General features: G+C 36.6%; 1 protein-coding gene across 4 annotated transcripts in view; it reads left to right on the top strand.

The window, feature by feature from the left end:
- The window catches only part of ADK (adenosine kinase), a 476,499-nt gene that overhangs the window by 369,686 nt on the left and 90,465 nt on the right, over positions 1 to 16,348 (top strand). For all 4 annotated transcript variants that reach the window (XM_054728736.1, XM_008145357.3, XM_054728737.1 and 1 more), the window contains one exon: positions 10,866 to 10,901. In XM_054728736.1, the coding sequence (XP_054584711.1) occupies positions 10,866 to 10,901 (36 nt within the window). The remainder of the gene's footprint in view (positions 1 to 10,865; positions 10,902 to 16,348) is intronic.

Below are 16,348 nucleotides of genomic sequence, written 5' to 3'. Positions count from 1 at the left end.
GGGATCCTAAACCCAGTGGTCCAACTGAATTGAAACAAAGTTAAAAAAACGAAGGCGGTCCAATAAAGAATTATTTTTTTAAAAAATGAAGAAGGCCAAGATGGCTATAATTTGCAAGAGAGAGTACCAGAGAAGAGACAGCACACACACTAGATAACCTGCAGAGGATTCCCTAGACCAGTGGTCGGCAAACTGCGGCTCGCGAGCCACATGCGACTCTTTGGCCCCTTGAGTGTGGCTCTTCCACAAAATACCACGGCCTGGGCGAGTCTATTTTGAAGAAGTGGTGTTAGAAGAAGTTTAAGTTTAAAAATTTGGCTCTCAAAAGAAATTTCAATCGTTGTACTGTTGATATTTGGCTCTGTTGACTAATGAGTTTGCCGACCACTGCCCTAGACTCTTCAGCTGAATACTGATCAGCAAATGTATGTGAGGAAACTATTGAAGGCCAAGGTTAAAACCACAAGAAAGAAGCAGGCACGACATCCCCCAAACTCACACAAGGCTGATAATAATTTGTATCCCCAATAACTAGAGTGGAGAAACCTCTAATAAATGGGACATTTTATTTAGTACTCAAAAAGATACTATATCAGTAGGGGTACCAGAATAGCTCTCGATTAAGGTAGGCTCTCATCTCACCCAAGAAAGCTTAAAAATAGCCTGGAAAGAATCAAACTTTCAGGTTACCTAACTGGATTACAGAATAAACCTCAAAAATATAAGAAATACAAAAAGGAAATTTAAAAAATCTAGTACCCAAAAACATAAGATTTAGAAAGTATAGCATCCAGTCAAAAGTTATCAGGCATGCAAGGAGTCAGTAAATACAACCCAACCCATATGAGAAAAAAACAATCAATAGAAATATATTTTAAAATGACACAGGTGTTAGAATTATTTGACAAGGATTAGCATTTCTAAACAGATTCTGAATTTCAAGAAAGTAAATGCATAAGCCAGTTAAAGAAAGATATGAAAAACAACAACAACAACAAAAAAACAACCCTTCAACTTCTAGAGATCAAAAATGTGCTGGATGAGATTAGACACTGAAGAAGAAAAAATAGTAATAAGTGATCTTGACAACATAGCAGTAAAAGTTATTCAAAATTAAGCATTGAGGGGAAAAACTAGCAAACAATAGGACAGCTTCAAGTGGCCTAATACACATATTTGGAGTTTAGGGAAGGGGAAGGGAGAACAGAAAAATATTTAAAAGTTGATATCGGCTGCAACTGTTCCAAATTTGATAAAATCTATAAACCCACAAATTCAGATGCTCACTGAACACAAGCAGAAGAAACAAGAAAAAAACTGTATCAAGGAACATCATCAAATTGTATAAAATCAGTGATAAAGAAAAAAATCTTTAAAGCAGTCAGTTTATTTAAGACACATTATATATAGGGAAACAAAGAAAAGAATGACAGCAGTTTTCTCATCTAAAACAATGCAAGGTAGAGCGCTGAAAGAAAAAAACTATCAACCTATGATTCTATACCCAGAAAAAAATACCTTTCAAAACTGAAAATGATATAAAGACTTTTTTAGACATATAAAAGCTGAAAGAGTTCATCAATAACTGACCAGCATGGCCGAAACCGGTTTGGCTCAGTGGATAGAGCATCGGCCTGCGGACTCAAGGTTCCCAGGTTCGATTCCGGTCAAGGGCATGTACCTTGGTTGCGGGCACATCCCCAGTGGGGGGTGTGCAAGAGGCAGCTGATCGATGTTTCTCTCTCGTCGATGTTTCTAACTCTCTATCCCTCTCTCTTCCTCTCTGTAAAAAATCAATAAAATATTTTAAAAAAATAAATAACTGACCAGCATAGACCATTCAAAAAACCTCAGTTCCAAATACTAGCTATAATAATTACTTGCTCTGTGGTCTTGGACATACTTTAACTTCTCTGAAACTTTAGATTTTCATCTGTGAAATTAGAAAAGTGCCTATTTTATGGGATTTTTATGATCAATAAAATCAAATGAGTAAAAGAAAATAATTGGCATTTGTTGAGTGCCTCATGTGTGCCAAGCACATTATTTCATTATAAATTGAAATAAAATATCTAATAAGAGCCCTGCTACCCTGAGAATGTTCTTATGCTGTCATCTCTCTTCTCTTTCTTCAGTAACTAAGAAACTTGGGTTGTTCTAGAAGTTAGCCCAAATAGCTAATCAATCAAAATTTTGATAGAGCACTTATCCTAACTTTTTCTTCCGTAACCACCATTAAATATGGTTAAAGGTGGGCATGAACAACTCTTCTTGTGAGGATAGACACATCAGCTAATAAATCACTTTATGAAAGGGTTAAGTATATTCTAAACTAAACCAATTTTTTTGGCTTGTGTTTTGGCTGCTAATGTTTTTTTCCAGTCACGTTTATTGAGGTGTAATTTATATACTGCCTATCTTATTGTTATAGTAAACCTATTGGATACGGTCCATGAGTGTCTTTATAGCTTATACATTGCCCCACAGATTTTTTTGGCACTCAATAAATGCTAAATAATATTTCTATTCAGCATTCTGCAGACGGGAAGCATATGGTAATAAATGTCACAGCACAGGTTGAAAATCTCCAAAACCCTGTATGTTATATTCCTTGGAAAAGCCAGTACAGATATTTTTGTGAATGAAATTTATTTTTAAAAGTAGTCTTTATTTCCTTTATTTACAAGTTAAAACTTTTTCTCATCAAAATAGTACAATATTAAAAACAGTATAATACTAATAGTCTCCTGAGAAAGTATATAAATAATTTTGTAGATAGCATAAAGAAAAGGTAATTTGTAGTCTGAAGGACAGCATGAGGACATATTTAGAGGTTTAAGCAACATGTCTTCTATGATATATTGTATGAAAAGAAATAAACAGCAGGTAGTTCTTTATGATTAAATATCAGCATGACTTAGAGGTATATCACAGCTACAGCTGTTGCAGACCTTATAATGGTATTAGATTTTGACTCAATAATATATTTCTCACCCAGGGATTCTAGCACTACTCAAGTATCTTATTCTAATCTCAGTAAGGTAACCATTGCTTTGGCATAACGAAACACATTGTAAATTGAAACTAAACTTGATGCCAACAAAGGAATTTCATGCAAAAGATAACATATCCCAGTTTATGTGTATTGATGAAATGGTTATCCAAAACCATTTATCCAAAACCCTTTAGATAATATATATCTAAATAATTTTTTCATATTTTGCTCACCCTGTGATTGATCTGCTGACCGTGCATGCTTGCTTTGATTTAATTTTCATTAAGTATTATTGTTTTTTTAAGAATTAACATCTGGATGAGAAAAATATCTGAATTTGGCCATGTTACTTAGGCTCCTCATTTATAAAATGTGAATAGCGAATCCAGGCACAGCTTAGCTTGGTGCCTCTGACTCGGAGTCTCTCATAAGGCTGTAACCACCAGCTCAGCCAAGGCTGTAGTAGTATGGTTGCTGGGAGAGGATTCACATCCAAACCCACTCACAAAGCAATATTTTCACTCTTGTTAGCCATGGGCCTCTCCAGAGGGGTACTCACAACATGACAGCTTATTTCCCTTAGAGTGAGCTGAGAGAGTATGTGAGCAGGAGGATGGTTGAACCAGACATTCCATCACTTTTGCCATATATTTGTTAGAAGCAAGTAACTAGGTCCAGCCTACACTTAAGGTGAGGGAATTGTACAAGGACCTGAATACAGTAGTCGGGTCACTGGGAGCTAATTTGGAGGCTGCCTGCTATGCCTATGATCTACAAATAGGACAAACCATTGAATGTACTCTGGATGCTCTGGAACTCATTTGTTTAAACTACCCAGAAATCTTACCAAGAACTTGAATTCAGTAGGCATAATGATTTTACAGTTTCACATTAAATATTTTAATTATCCCTAGCAACAGTACAATGAAATAGGTATTGTTGGCCTTGATTTCATTGATATACTGATATCCTGAGTGACTTGCTCAAGATTACCTAACAGATGAATTGTAAAATTCATTGTAGTCTTTATTGTGGGTCTTCTGATTTTAAACTATTCTGTACTTTTTCCATCTGCCTGTAACTACCTCCTGGCCAGTACTATCTTGCGCTTAAAGCCATTCAAAAAGAGCATTATACATCTCAATGTGTGTACAAACATAAATTTTATATTACATAGATATTTTTATACATAGATTTATATGGAGAGAGACAGATAACATTCTTTCTTAAACTCTCAAATATACCACGCCATTTAGGATTTACAGTGTTGCTTCAAATTCTTTGAAATTATTCAGTCCAATTCTAATACCATTATAAGGTCTGCAGTTGTATCAGAGGTGTACCTCTAAGATAATAGTATCTGTTGGACAAAACTATATTTAGTGGGTTAAAAACTTGTTAGGAGGAGAGATGAACAAAGAAAAACAGCAGCACTGTTTTGGTGGCTCCGTTCTCCACTGGGTTTTCCCAAAGTTCTGGACTTGTATGACTTGAGTGAGGACCATGGGGACTCCCAGTGAATGTTCTGTTTCTTCTTGTTGGAAAAAAAGTAGTTTATTTTGAATGAATAGGTTGCTTTCTGCAGATAGAAGTTACCTTTCTTTGGTCCTAAGTGAGACCCTTTTCCCTTTTTATTTCAGTCCATGAAGTTTTAGCCTAATTCTCAGGACTCCTGATGTCTAAGATTAAAAAGTAGAGTGATGCCCTGGCCAGTGTGGCTCCATTGGTTGAGCATCATCCCATGCACCAGGAGGTCTCCAGTTCAATTCCTGGTCAGAGCACAAGCCTGGGATAGGGCCTCAATCCCCAGTAGGGGGCATGCAGGAGGCAGCCAATCTATGTTTCTCCCTCATCAATGTTTCTATCTCTCCCTCTCCCTTCCTCTCTCTGAAATCAATAAAAACATATTTTTAAAAAAATAACTAGTAACCAATAATTGGAATTGAAATAAGAATATGGATATTATAGTTATAGTTTAATATTGATTACAAATAATTATACTTTATATATTAAAACTGGGATATAGTCAGACAAAATACAGAGAAAATAGTTTTCAATCAAATGCAGTAGCTCCCCCTTATCTGAGGGGAATATGTTTCAAGACCCCCAGTTGATGCCTGAAACCATGGATAGTACCAAACACGTGACTCTCTCTCTCTCTCTCTCTCTCTCTCTCTCTCTCTCTCTTTCTCCAAATATATATAACGTACATATATACTATGTACATATTTTATGTACATATATACTGTTTATGTACTTACACTAGTATACTATGTACATATACACTGAGTGGCCAGATTATTATGATCTCTGAACGCATAATAATCTGGCCACTCAGTATATATACATATATATATTAGAGGCCAGGTGCATGAATTCGTGCATGGGTGGGATCCGGCCAGCCTGGCCAGGGGGAAGGGACATGGGCGGTTGGCCGGCCTGCCTGCTGGTCAAACTCCTGGTCGAGGGGACAATTTGCATATTAGCCTTTTATTATATAGGATATACACTGAGTGGCCAGATTATTATGCGTTCAGAGATCATAATAATCTGGGCACTCAGTGTATACTATGTTTATATATATATACAGTATATACATTGTTTTTCCCTATACATACATACCGTGATTAATTTATAAACTAGTCACAGTAAGAGATTAACAAGAACTAATAATAAAATAGAACAGTTATAATAATATTACTATAATGAAAGTTATATGAATGTAGCATTATTAAGTAAAATAAGGGTAACTTGAATATAAGTACCATGATAATGAGGCAGTCGATCTGATAACCGAGAAAGCTATCAAGCCCCAACCGGGTGGCTCAGTTGGTTGGAATGTCATCTGGTACACCAAAAATAAATAAATAAATAAAAAAGATTGCAGGTTCGATTTCCCAGTCAGAGCACATACCTAGGTTGGGGGTTCAGTCCTGGCAGGGGTGAATACAGGAAGCAGCTGATTGGTGTTTCTCTCTCTCTTCCTCTCTCTCTAAAAAAAAACAAAAATCAATAAACATATCCTCAGGTGAGGATTGAAAAAAAAAAGAAAGAAGGCTACCAAGTAACTAATGGTCAGATAGGGTGTACACTGTGGATAAGCTGGGCAAAGAGATGATTCAAGTCTGGGCGAGATGGAGCAGGACAGTGCAAGATAGCGTCATGCTACTCAGAACGTCACTCAGTTTAAAACGAATGCATTGTTTAGTTCTGGAATTTTCCATTTAATATTTTCGGACCATATGTAACTGAAACTACAAAAAGCTACACCATGGATAAGGAGGGACTACTATAAAGGAGATCGTTGTCTTTCATACATACACACAAACAAGCACTTGAGTTTCTCCTTTCTTTTCTGCATAATCTGAAGATTATGCTATTTAATAGTGGCTTGCTAATCCCTTTAAATCGCTCTTACTGTAAGTATTCCATAGTTTTCATTAACCATGAATTTTAGGTTTTTTTTTAAACCTCCACTCCAAAACCTGTATTTGGTTGTTGTTTCACTGGAACCCTTTTAGCCTGGTCAGTGAAGCAGCAAGCCTACAGCAAATCCTAAATAGCATGGTGTAGATGAGCGTCTAAGACTTTAATTATATGTCATTTTATTCACAACACTCAATTCCAGGAAGGAAAAAATGACTTTGTTGTTGTAAAAGACATATGATGTGAGTATCATTCATTGTAAACCAGAAATGATACTGTATTATAGCATAGACAACAATGGGAACTGATTCTGAAAATGTAACCTGTCTGAGAAGCTGAATAATAGTGAAAGTTATCAAAATGGAAAGAAGTGTTAATGTGAAATGCTGCCTTCTCAGAAATACTCTTTCCTGGCCTGTTTGATTTTGCTTTTGTTGCTTGTCATGCATGAATGAAAGTGCTACACTCTCAGGGGAGCAGGAAAGCCTCTGTGTCGGTTGTTTATTTCCTTAATCCCTCCTCCTTTGTGATTTCTGATGTCAGATCTAAAATGGAAAGCCTGTAAATATAATGATTATCACATGGATAATCACCTGCATTAGGAACCGCCCTGCTTCTCTATTCTAACCTTCGCTGTTCTCCACATGACACATCCCCTCTGCTGTTGGATTTTAACCTGACTGCTTCATTAGGTTTGTGAAACTCAGTACGTGGCGCCCTGGGGCAGCACAGATGGGGACTTGCTTGTTTTCTTTTCTCACTCTTACTGCAAAGGCACACTACAAAGTCCTTTTCAATTTAGTGTGATCAGTTCACTTGGAATTACTCTTGATATTTGGAATGGGCCTTACTCTTCTCCCGCTTCTGCCCACTTACTCTTCCATGTCCCTTTCTTCCCTACTTCCTGACCTAATGCCTTTTTGTTCTGTCCCTCCATGCAGTGAATCTGAACACTAAAATTCTGCTTAAAATTCTTACTGGGGCAAACTGTTCCCTATGTGGTATTACTTGTTTTGCTGAGAGGAAAATAATAAGTGTTCCATCAATGTATCTGCAAACACCTTCAGATCAGAGGTTAGCTGTGGTGGGAAAGTCGGGGGTGAGGTGAGCCATCTGCTTTCTCTAATGGAGTGACTGGGGCACCCGTCCAAGATCAAAGGAAGGTGAGAGGAAGTCAGGAGATAAGATCTTTTTAAGTCATACAACAAGTGCTTTAGCTTTTCAGTGATAGGGCACAGTTCTGCAAATCTGTGTGAGGGGGACGTTAAGATAGAAAGTTGACTTGACTTTTCTTCAGCATGTCCTTCCTCAGTCAGAAATATGTTGGCACTTGGAATAGTTTACAGATGGGAAAGTGTCCTAGTGCCTGGTTCCCTTAAAGAATAGTGATCTGACATTTATATGTGTGTCTTGCAATTAGTCAATTCTACTATACCATAACAGATCACAGTTAATTGCTTCTTAGGTTTATATGAGTAAATTTGTACATTAAAAGAGCAACTTAACTACTATATGTGAACTTTGAGTTTTTGTGTCTTAGTGCAATTTTAGTCATACAGATTCTTCATATTAATTTTGTCTTATAGGCCTTTGGGGTTCTTTCATGCCTCTGAAAGTTGTATATAAATAAGTATTTCTATCAGAGCTTTTCGGATATCTTTTTCTAAATTTTATTTATTTATTGAATTTAGAGAGAGAGACATCTATTTGTTGTTCCACTTACCCATGAGTTCATTGGTTGATTCTAGTATATGCCCTGACTGGGGATGGTGGGGTGGAACCTACAACCTTAGCATATTGGGATGACACTCGAACCAACTGAGCTACCCAGCTAGGGCTCAGTTATCGTTTTCATATAAGAATTAGCTTGGTGCTCTGGCCGGTGTGGCTCAGTGCTTAGAGTGTCAGCCTGCTCACCGAATGGCCATGGGTTCGATTCCCAGTAAGGGCATGTACCTGGGTTGCGCTTCGCTCCCCACCCTCAGTTGGGACACATGCAGGAGAAAACCAGTTGATATGTCTCTCTCACATTTGATGTTTCCCTCCCTCCCTCTGTCTCTGAAAAGCAATGGAAAAAGTATCCTCAGATGAGGATTAAAAAAAAAAATTACCTTGGTTAATTCTTGGATTGGACAACTTGGAAAAATACTACATTGATATTTTTTGAACCTTATCCTTTCCCTTGACATCTAGGTCAGCAAATATTATTATTGACTGTTGTCTACAAAATTCTATCACCTTACGTACATTACTGAGGCTAAGTCGATCACCCTATGCTTCTCTAGTGAACAGCCTGAGGAGTTGTACTTTCAGCTTATTACTTCCTATCAACTTTGGTGTTCAGCTGTAATCGTCCATTTCAACCTTTTTAAACCCTCAAAATGGGTTCTTTAAATTTGTATTTTATTAGTATACGGGACCATCCGTGCATACATACTTTTTCCCCAGTGTTTTCCTTAACATGTAGATAGGACCCAAATCTGTGCTGGAGATTTTGACTGTACTTTCTGCCTTACATGGTTTGGTGCAGCGTCGTTTCAGTTGAGTTGGATCTGCTCACTACTTGGACTCAAATCCCATCCTTCTATTAATATCTCTTGGCAGAGATAATTTTGGAGGAATGTAAGTTAAGATGTAGAGGCTCTTGACAGTTGTCTGCAGTTTTTTTCATTTTCAAGAGGGAAGTAGAGCTGAACAGTGATATTGCCTCCATTTTCTGTACTAGACCTAACATTAAAATACATGCACAAAGCAGAGGAGAGAAAGGGAGAGGATTTGGTTGCATAGATGTGTTTTTTGCCATTTGATACCGTGTTGCAACAGCATAAGGGTGTATAATAATGTTCATCAGATTGTACCCTAAAGATGTTTAATTCTAGAAAACATGGTGTATTTTAATTATATGTTTTTAATGTTCAACTTTTGTTACCCTGTCATCTTACATCAAAGTAAAATAGGGGTTTATTTGGACTGTTTCTTATAATTTTCAGTCAAAAAAGTAGAAATACTTAATATATCTAGATATAATAATTAATATGTTGCCATTTTGCTTCACTTTTATATTTTTGAGAATTCTAAAGTAAATTATATGTATCATGCCATTTTATCCCTAAATACTTCAGGACTCACTGCTAAAAATTAAGGATATTTTTCTTATCAAAATTGATAATTCTTTTTTTTTTTTATTTTATTGGTTTTTTACAGAGAGGAAGAGAGAGGGATAGAGAGTTAGAAACATCGATGAGAGAGAAACATCGATCAGCTGCCTCTTGCACACCCCCTACTGGGGATGTGCCCGCAACCAAGGTACATGCCCTTGACCGGAATCGAACCTGGGACCCTTGAGTCCACAGGCCGACGCTCTATCCACTGAGCCAAACCGGTTTCGGCCGATAATTCTTAATATTATCTAATTCTTAAAATATTTAAATTTCTCCAGTTGTCCCCAAAATGTCTTTTATACCTGGTTTATTATAAAGTGCGAGGTAATGAAGAAATAATCCATCTCAAAGTGGATTATTTCTTCATTACCTCGTATAGTATTCTTGGTCATTTTCCCCCTCTCACTTTATCATGAAATTGACTTATTGAAGAGACCAAGCTACTTGTCCTGTAAAATGTCCTACCTATGGATTTGTCTATTTGCTTTCTCAGCATTTCATTGAACTTGTTCTCCTATTCCCTGCATTTCCTGTAGACAGCAAGTTATATAATTAAAGTTTTGATTAATTCATTTAAAAATTTTTCATCAGGAAACTGTATAGGTGATGCTGGATACTTCATACTGTCTCATAACAGAATATTGGTGACCCCACTGTTAATGATAAGTGATATGATCAATCACTGGGTTAAGGTTATGACAGCTTGTTCCTTCCATTATAAATTTATAGTTTGCTCCCCGTGATCAACACATAATCTGTGACATTTTAATTCCATGAAATACCCAGTTCCCCATCATCCTTCACCTAATGAATTTAGCATCCATTGATGATCCTTGCCTGAATAAATTTCATTAGAGATTGCAAAATGGTGATTTCTCTTAATTGATACATTTACTAGCAGACATTCTTCTCTACAGAAGAGCTTTCTGAAAGATATTGTTTTAATTAAAAACATAAGCGCCAGGCATGTTCCAGAGGTTTCAAATAATTGTCTTTCTTTGTTGGGGTCAAAACACCTGAACTCACTGTGACAGCTACAGTAAAAACATTCAGTACATCTTCTTTATTCCAACTTGTGAAGTGTGTTGACATAATGTTGCCCTTTTTTTTTTTTATGCCAAGGGAAAAAGAAATCTTTTTTAGTGTAAGAATAAAAATTGAACTATGTGGGTATATTGAGATAATTGTGTAAAAAGAAGACTGTGAATGAGTTTCAAAATGGATTATTTCTTCATTACCTCGCACTTTATAATTAACTGTTCTTTTTTTTTTTTTTATTTCAGGAAGCTGCCACTTTTGCTAGAGAGCAAGGCTTTGAGGTGAGTTAACCCACAATTGCACACTAAACAGATCCTAAAGGTTTTTTCTAGCTGATAATGAAGTTCTTTTGGACAGTGATTGATGTGCTATTATACTCTCAGAGCCTCTCAGCAGTTGCCATGGAAACTTGGCAGTCGTCATGGTTTCTTTGTTCTGCCAGCACAGTGTTATGACGCACTCTGCTAGGTCTGCACCCAACATTGCCTACAGATGTTATTTATTGAATTTTGAAAAGCCTCTTGGGAAGCCAAGAGGTTGGGCACGGTTTCAAGCTGCCTCTGCAGATATGGGGCCTGTCAGTTTGTTCAGTTAAAAAGCTACCTCATTAGCTGCATTACATTTCATAAGGATTCACTGCTAAAGTAGTGGTGGAGCAAGACTAAATAGTGAAATATGATGTCGTTTAAATAATTTCAGCCCTACCCCATGTAGATGATCATTATGCAAATTAATTTCCAAAAGATTGTACTTAACAGTTGTTAGGAACTGATTAATTTAAATCCTGCTCATATAAACTTCCTGTTTGAATCTTTTTTCTCCTTCTATCTTTTTTTTGGCGGGGGGGAGGGGGGAGGGAGGGGCGCGCTGGGGATAGCTTTAAAACACATAAACATTTTTTTGAAACTAAGTCCCGATTCTGTTATCCTGACATAAGTATTATTCTGTCAAGGTTCAAAATTCCATGTGTCTTTTGTTGGCAAAATTAAGATAACAGACAAGACCATGTTTGTATCTGTAGACTATCCATTTTTCCAATCGATTGTTAGAAAACACTGAACCCAGGTTAATTGACAGAATTAACTGAGTTTATGAGTTTTATGGTTATCATATTTATTGAGCCAGAACTATGTAGAATGCTGTGTTCTTTACCACAGCTTGAAATGTTGCACAGTAGTGTAATTTTCAAAAATCTAACCTGACTAGAGTTGGAATATAGAAACTCTTTATTTACATACTCAGTATTGTTACCATCTAAAGAAGCTGTAAGTGTTGACTGGCTATATTAGTAAGTTCACTTTGAACTCTTTAGAGAAAGGTGTGTGAATTTATGAAGAAACTGTTATTTAAATGTACTAAAGGCAGATTCATTATTGAGCAACAAAGTAATACATGAGCATGTTGTCCATATCATAGGACTTGGCAACCACCGTGCTTTCTCTTCTTGGAGGAAGACAGTGAGCATGTGGTATCAGTAATCTATTCTCAAGATTCTGTGAAAAAACTATATCAGAGTAGGAAACCTCACCTTATGATACCTGATTGTTGGGAACTCCGATAGTTTATTGCACACTTGCTTTTTTTGTTGTACTATATGTATTCTCACAAATATAGGGGTTGAGTCACATGTAGAAAAAAGAATAACGATTTCCAAGTATTTATTTATCTCATTTAAGTTTTGCTTTGTAATTCTCCAAACTGGCAATTTATATAAAATACTAAATGTAATCAGGAAATATTCAACTTAACCCTTTGCACTCGCTTGCTTTTTTCTCGATTCCTTTATTCTACTCGGGATTTAATTTTTTAAATACCCCAGATTTTACAAAGCGCGGCAGTAGAATAAAAAGCTGGAGTTTCTTTTCATACAAACTTATTTATTTGGATTTTTTTATACTTCAAATTATTGATACATTCAAAGAGTATAAAAAGAGCTGCTGCCGAAACCGGTTTGGCTCAGTGGATAGAGCGTTGTCCTGCAGACTGAAAGGTCCCAGGTTCAATTCCGGTCAAGGGCATGTACCTTGGTTGCGGGCACATCAACCCGCAAGAGGCAGCTGATCGATGTTTCTCTCTCATCGATGTTTCTAACTCTCTATCCCTCTCTCTTCCTCTCTGTAAAAAATCAATAAAATATATTTAAAAAAAAAAAAAAGAGCTGCTACCTATGCTAACTGTGTTGTCACACTCGACATCTGAGTGCAAAAGGTTAAAAGTCAGATGTTTTAATCATGAGAATATAAGTCAGTGTTTTCAGTCATGTTTTAAAGTTTCACTGATGTTAAATTTTAATAGTAATTAATATTAATTCTCTTGTTGCATCAAAATTCTCCACCTATGCAAGCTCGTGGAACATAAATTTGTGTCTTATTTTCTGTACTAACATAAAAAATGTATTTTGATTCTAGAAAATAAACAATTTTGTAGATGCTTACAAAGATAACATCCTATCTAATAAAGAGGGGATATGCTAATTGACCGTCACACCCTCACAAAGATGGTGGTGCCCAGTCCCCTAAGCCCCGTTGGGGTGGCAGGCGTGGCACAGCTGGGCCCACCCGCAGGTGGGTCCAGCTGCTCTGCGCACCTGCCTCCGGAGTCCCCCAGTCCCTTCAGCCTCCCAACCGCCCAGGGCTGGCCCGAGGCACAGGCAAGCCTTGGATGGTGGCTTCCCAGCCACCTAGGGCCACCCGAGGCTCAGGTAACCAGGGCAAGCCGAGGCTTGTGCTGCCGGCAGTGGCAGCAGCAGAGGTGTGATGGGGGCATCGCCTTCCCCTGAGGTCTCCCGGACTATGAGAGGGGGGCAGGCTGGGCTGAGGGACACCCCCTCCAGTGCATAAATTTTCATGCACCGGGCCTCTAGTGTTACATAACAAATGATTGCGATTCTTTAGTACCTAGATAATAATTTTTTTAAATAGTTTATTAAGACTAATTCATACTTTTATTGCCCCCTTGAACTATATGCTTTGAATATGCCTATTTTAAATTCAATCCTAGCAACAAACTATTTTCTACTAACCGGCACCACATTAACCTTTCCATTAGTTTTTACTTTGATTTTATAATCTTCATTGCCATAAATGTACCATAATTGATTACAACATATAAACCAAGTGATGATGGTTATAATAATATACCTTATTACATCTGACATAGTAAAACCGCTCTGTTGGTGATGTTGACAGTGATATGTTAGATAAAGCATCAGTCTTGATGTGTCCCTTCATGGGTTCTCTAAAATATTATAAGCTTTGCAGAATATAGTAGAGCCATGAGTAGAAAACCCTCAAGTAAGTACTGTCAATAAAATATAATCCATTATTGGATGCTATCTAGAGAAATTCAATGATTTTTAAATGCCATTATTTTTTTAGTTCATTACACAGTAAAATGAAAACATAGGTTTAAAAGTTGGTATTTTTAGAGTCAAACAAAAATAACTTTATCTTAACAGTTTAATGTCTATGGGAGTATGTCAGTGCTCTCAGAAGTCGTGTGACACACTAGACAAAGTCTGCATTTTATCACTCCCAGCTTAAATTTTACCTCTAAATTTGGGGCATGAATGAGAGGAGATAACTGAAAAGATTAAAAAGAAAGGAAAGGTGACCATTTTTTTCTTCCCAACAGCTCTGCTGCCTACCCTCATTTTCTATTATAAATCCTAATCAGTTCCACTGAGTATTGCCACTGGTGATCTGTCTGCCAACTGACCAATCCAAATGCCTCTAAAAATAACCAGTGTTTATTCATCAGGAAGAATCCTCAGTGGCATTGTTTATGGTATTCTGGTTAGCTTCTCTACAAATTTTAGATAATCTTCCTTTAAAAAAATCTTTGAAATGAGTTGGGCATTTTTCAGTAAGAAAAGCCAGCTTAGGAGGGCACTGGAGAATGAGATAAAAAAAAAACTGAAGCTGGGCAGAGCACAAAGCAGAAGAGAGGGGAATATTATATATATATAAATATATATGTATATATATGATAGAAAAATTGCACAGTGCCTGATTTAAATGACAGACCTGCTAAGAATTTAAAATGACAATTCTTGAGGTAAAAAGTTTCATGAGGCTTTTATTATTCTGAAAAATCAGTTCAGACTGCAATGTGTTTTTAAATCTACCTTATCTTGAGCTAAACTGATTAAAGGTTTGTATTTTTAGAATCTACATAAAAATAAGGTACTTAAAAAGCACATTTCATTATGAAGCCATTTAAAAGCTGTATTGGAAATTGGCATTTAAATTAAATAAAGTGAAAAAAAATCTCCAAAACCTAAATACAAATGTTTTTTGTATTTTCATTCTCTGTACAACAGAGTATATGTGCCAAATGATAAACAGAATTCATACCTTCTCTACTGGATCACTCATTTATTTTTACTCTAGGCAACAAATTTTAATTTCCTTGTTTTATATGTGTAAGATATAATACTTGTGATTGTTGAGGAAACAAAGCAATTATTTTCCCTTTTCCAACTTTCCTCACAGCCCCTGACTCTACCTGGAAGATCCCAGCCATACTTGCAGGCTTTCTCTGAGCAGTAGTGACTGTCGTCTTACACCACTGGGAGAGAAAAGTATTGAACTGTACTATCCAATACAGCATCCGCTAGCCACATGTGGCTATTTAAATTAAATTAAGTAAAATTTAAAATTCAGTTCCTTAGTCTCACTGCACACATTTTGAGTGAGACTACCATATTGGACAGTGTAAATATAAACCATATATAACATCACAGAGAGTTCCATTGATCAGCGCTAGATAGATAAGTCCACACAGAGTATTCAGGAGGCCTTGATTCTCAAAGAATTCTTCAAGATTTTTCTCAGGTTCCTGTGTTCCTCACAAATATAAAGAACACAATGAATATATCACCCAGAGTATCTGGAAATAAGACACTAAGTCAAGCGCTACTGGCTAAAGAGTATAATGCTGCTTTCTTAGGTGACTGAATCCTATAAGAGGACAGTTTGAAAACAATTAGATTAAGGGAAAGAGATAAGATGATCTTCTAATTCTCCTTATTTAATCATTGACTTATTCATCAAATATTTAATGAGCCCTAGATACGTGCCTAACACTTTGATAACCCCTGAAGGACAAGATGGAAATGACCAGAGAGTGTTTTGTGAAGGACAACGTGGGAGGGGTTTCTATTTTGAATGAGATGGTCATAGAATAGCTCTCAGAGAAAGTAAAACTTGAAAAATACAATTATCTAGCCATGACATAAAAAAGCAAAACAAACATGGAAACAAATTTCAAACAGAGGGAAGAAGAGTACAAAAATTCTCAAACAAGAAAGAGCAGAATGTACTATTGCATTCCAAGAACTGACAGAAGTTCAGTGTCACTGAACAGAGTGAGTGAGAAGGAAGGGAGTCTGAGATAGACTGGAGAGTGGCAATCACGTGAACACCATAGTTATTATAGGAGTTTCTCTTTGGAAAACAAAACAGATTATGACATGGTTAAGTGAGGCAATCTGAGGGGCCACCACAATTGGTATTCTGTAGGAATAGGTAGATCGTGATAGTATTGTTTAACATTTGCATTACTAGCTTGTTAAAAATAGAATGAAGGTAGTATATTCTTTCACTTGAAAGACAATGCTAAATTTTTAAAATATGTTTTTATTGATTTCAGAGAGGAAGGGAGAGGGACATAAAGATAGAAACGTTAATGATGAGAGAGAATCATTGTTTGGCTGCCTCCTGCATGC

This window comes from Eptesicus fuscus, chromosome 17 (genome assembly GCF_027574615.1).
Source record: "Eptesicus fuscus isolate TK198812 chromosome 17, DD_ASM_mEF_20220401, whole genome shotgun sequence".
Classification (NCBI taxonomy): domain Eukaryota; kingdom Metazoa; phylum Chordata; class Mammalia; order Chiroptera; family Vespertilionidae; genus Eptesicus; species Eptesicus fuscus.
Note: the sequence above shows the minus strand (reverse complement) of the source record. Positions and strands in the feature narration are given on the sequence as shown.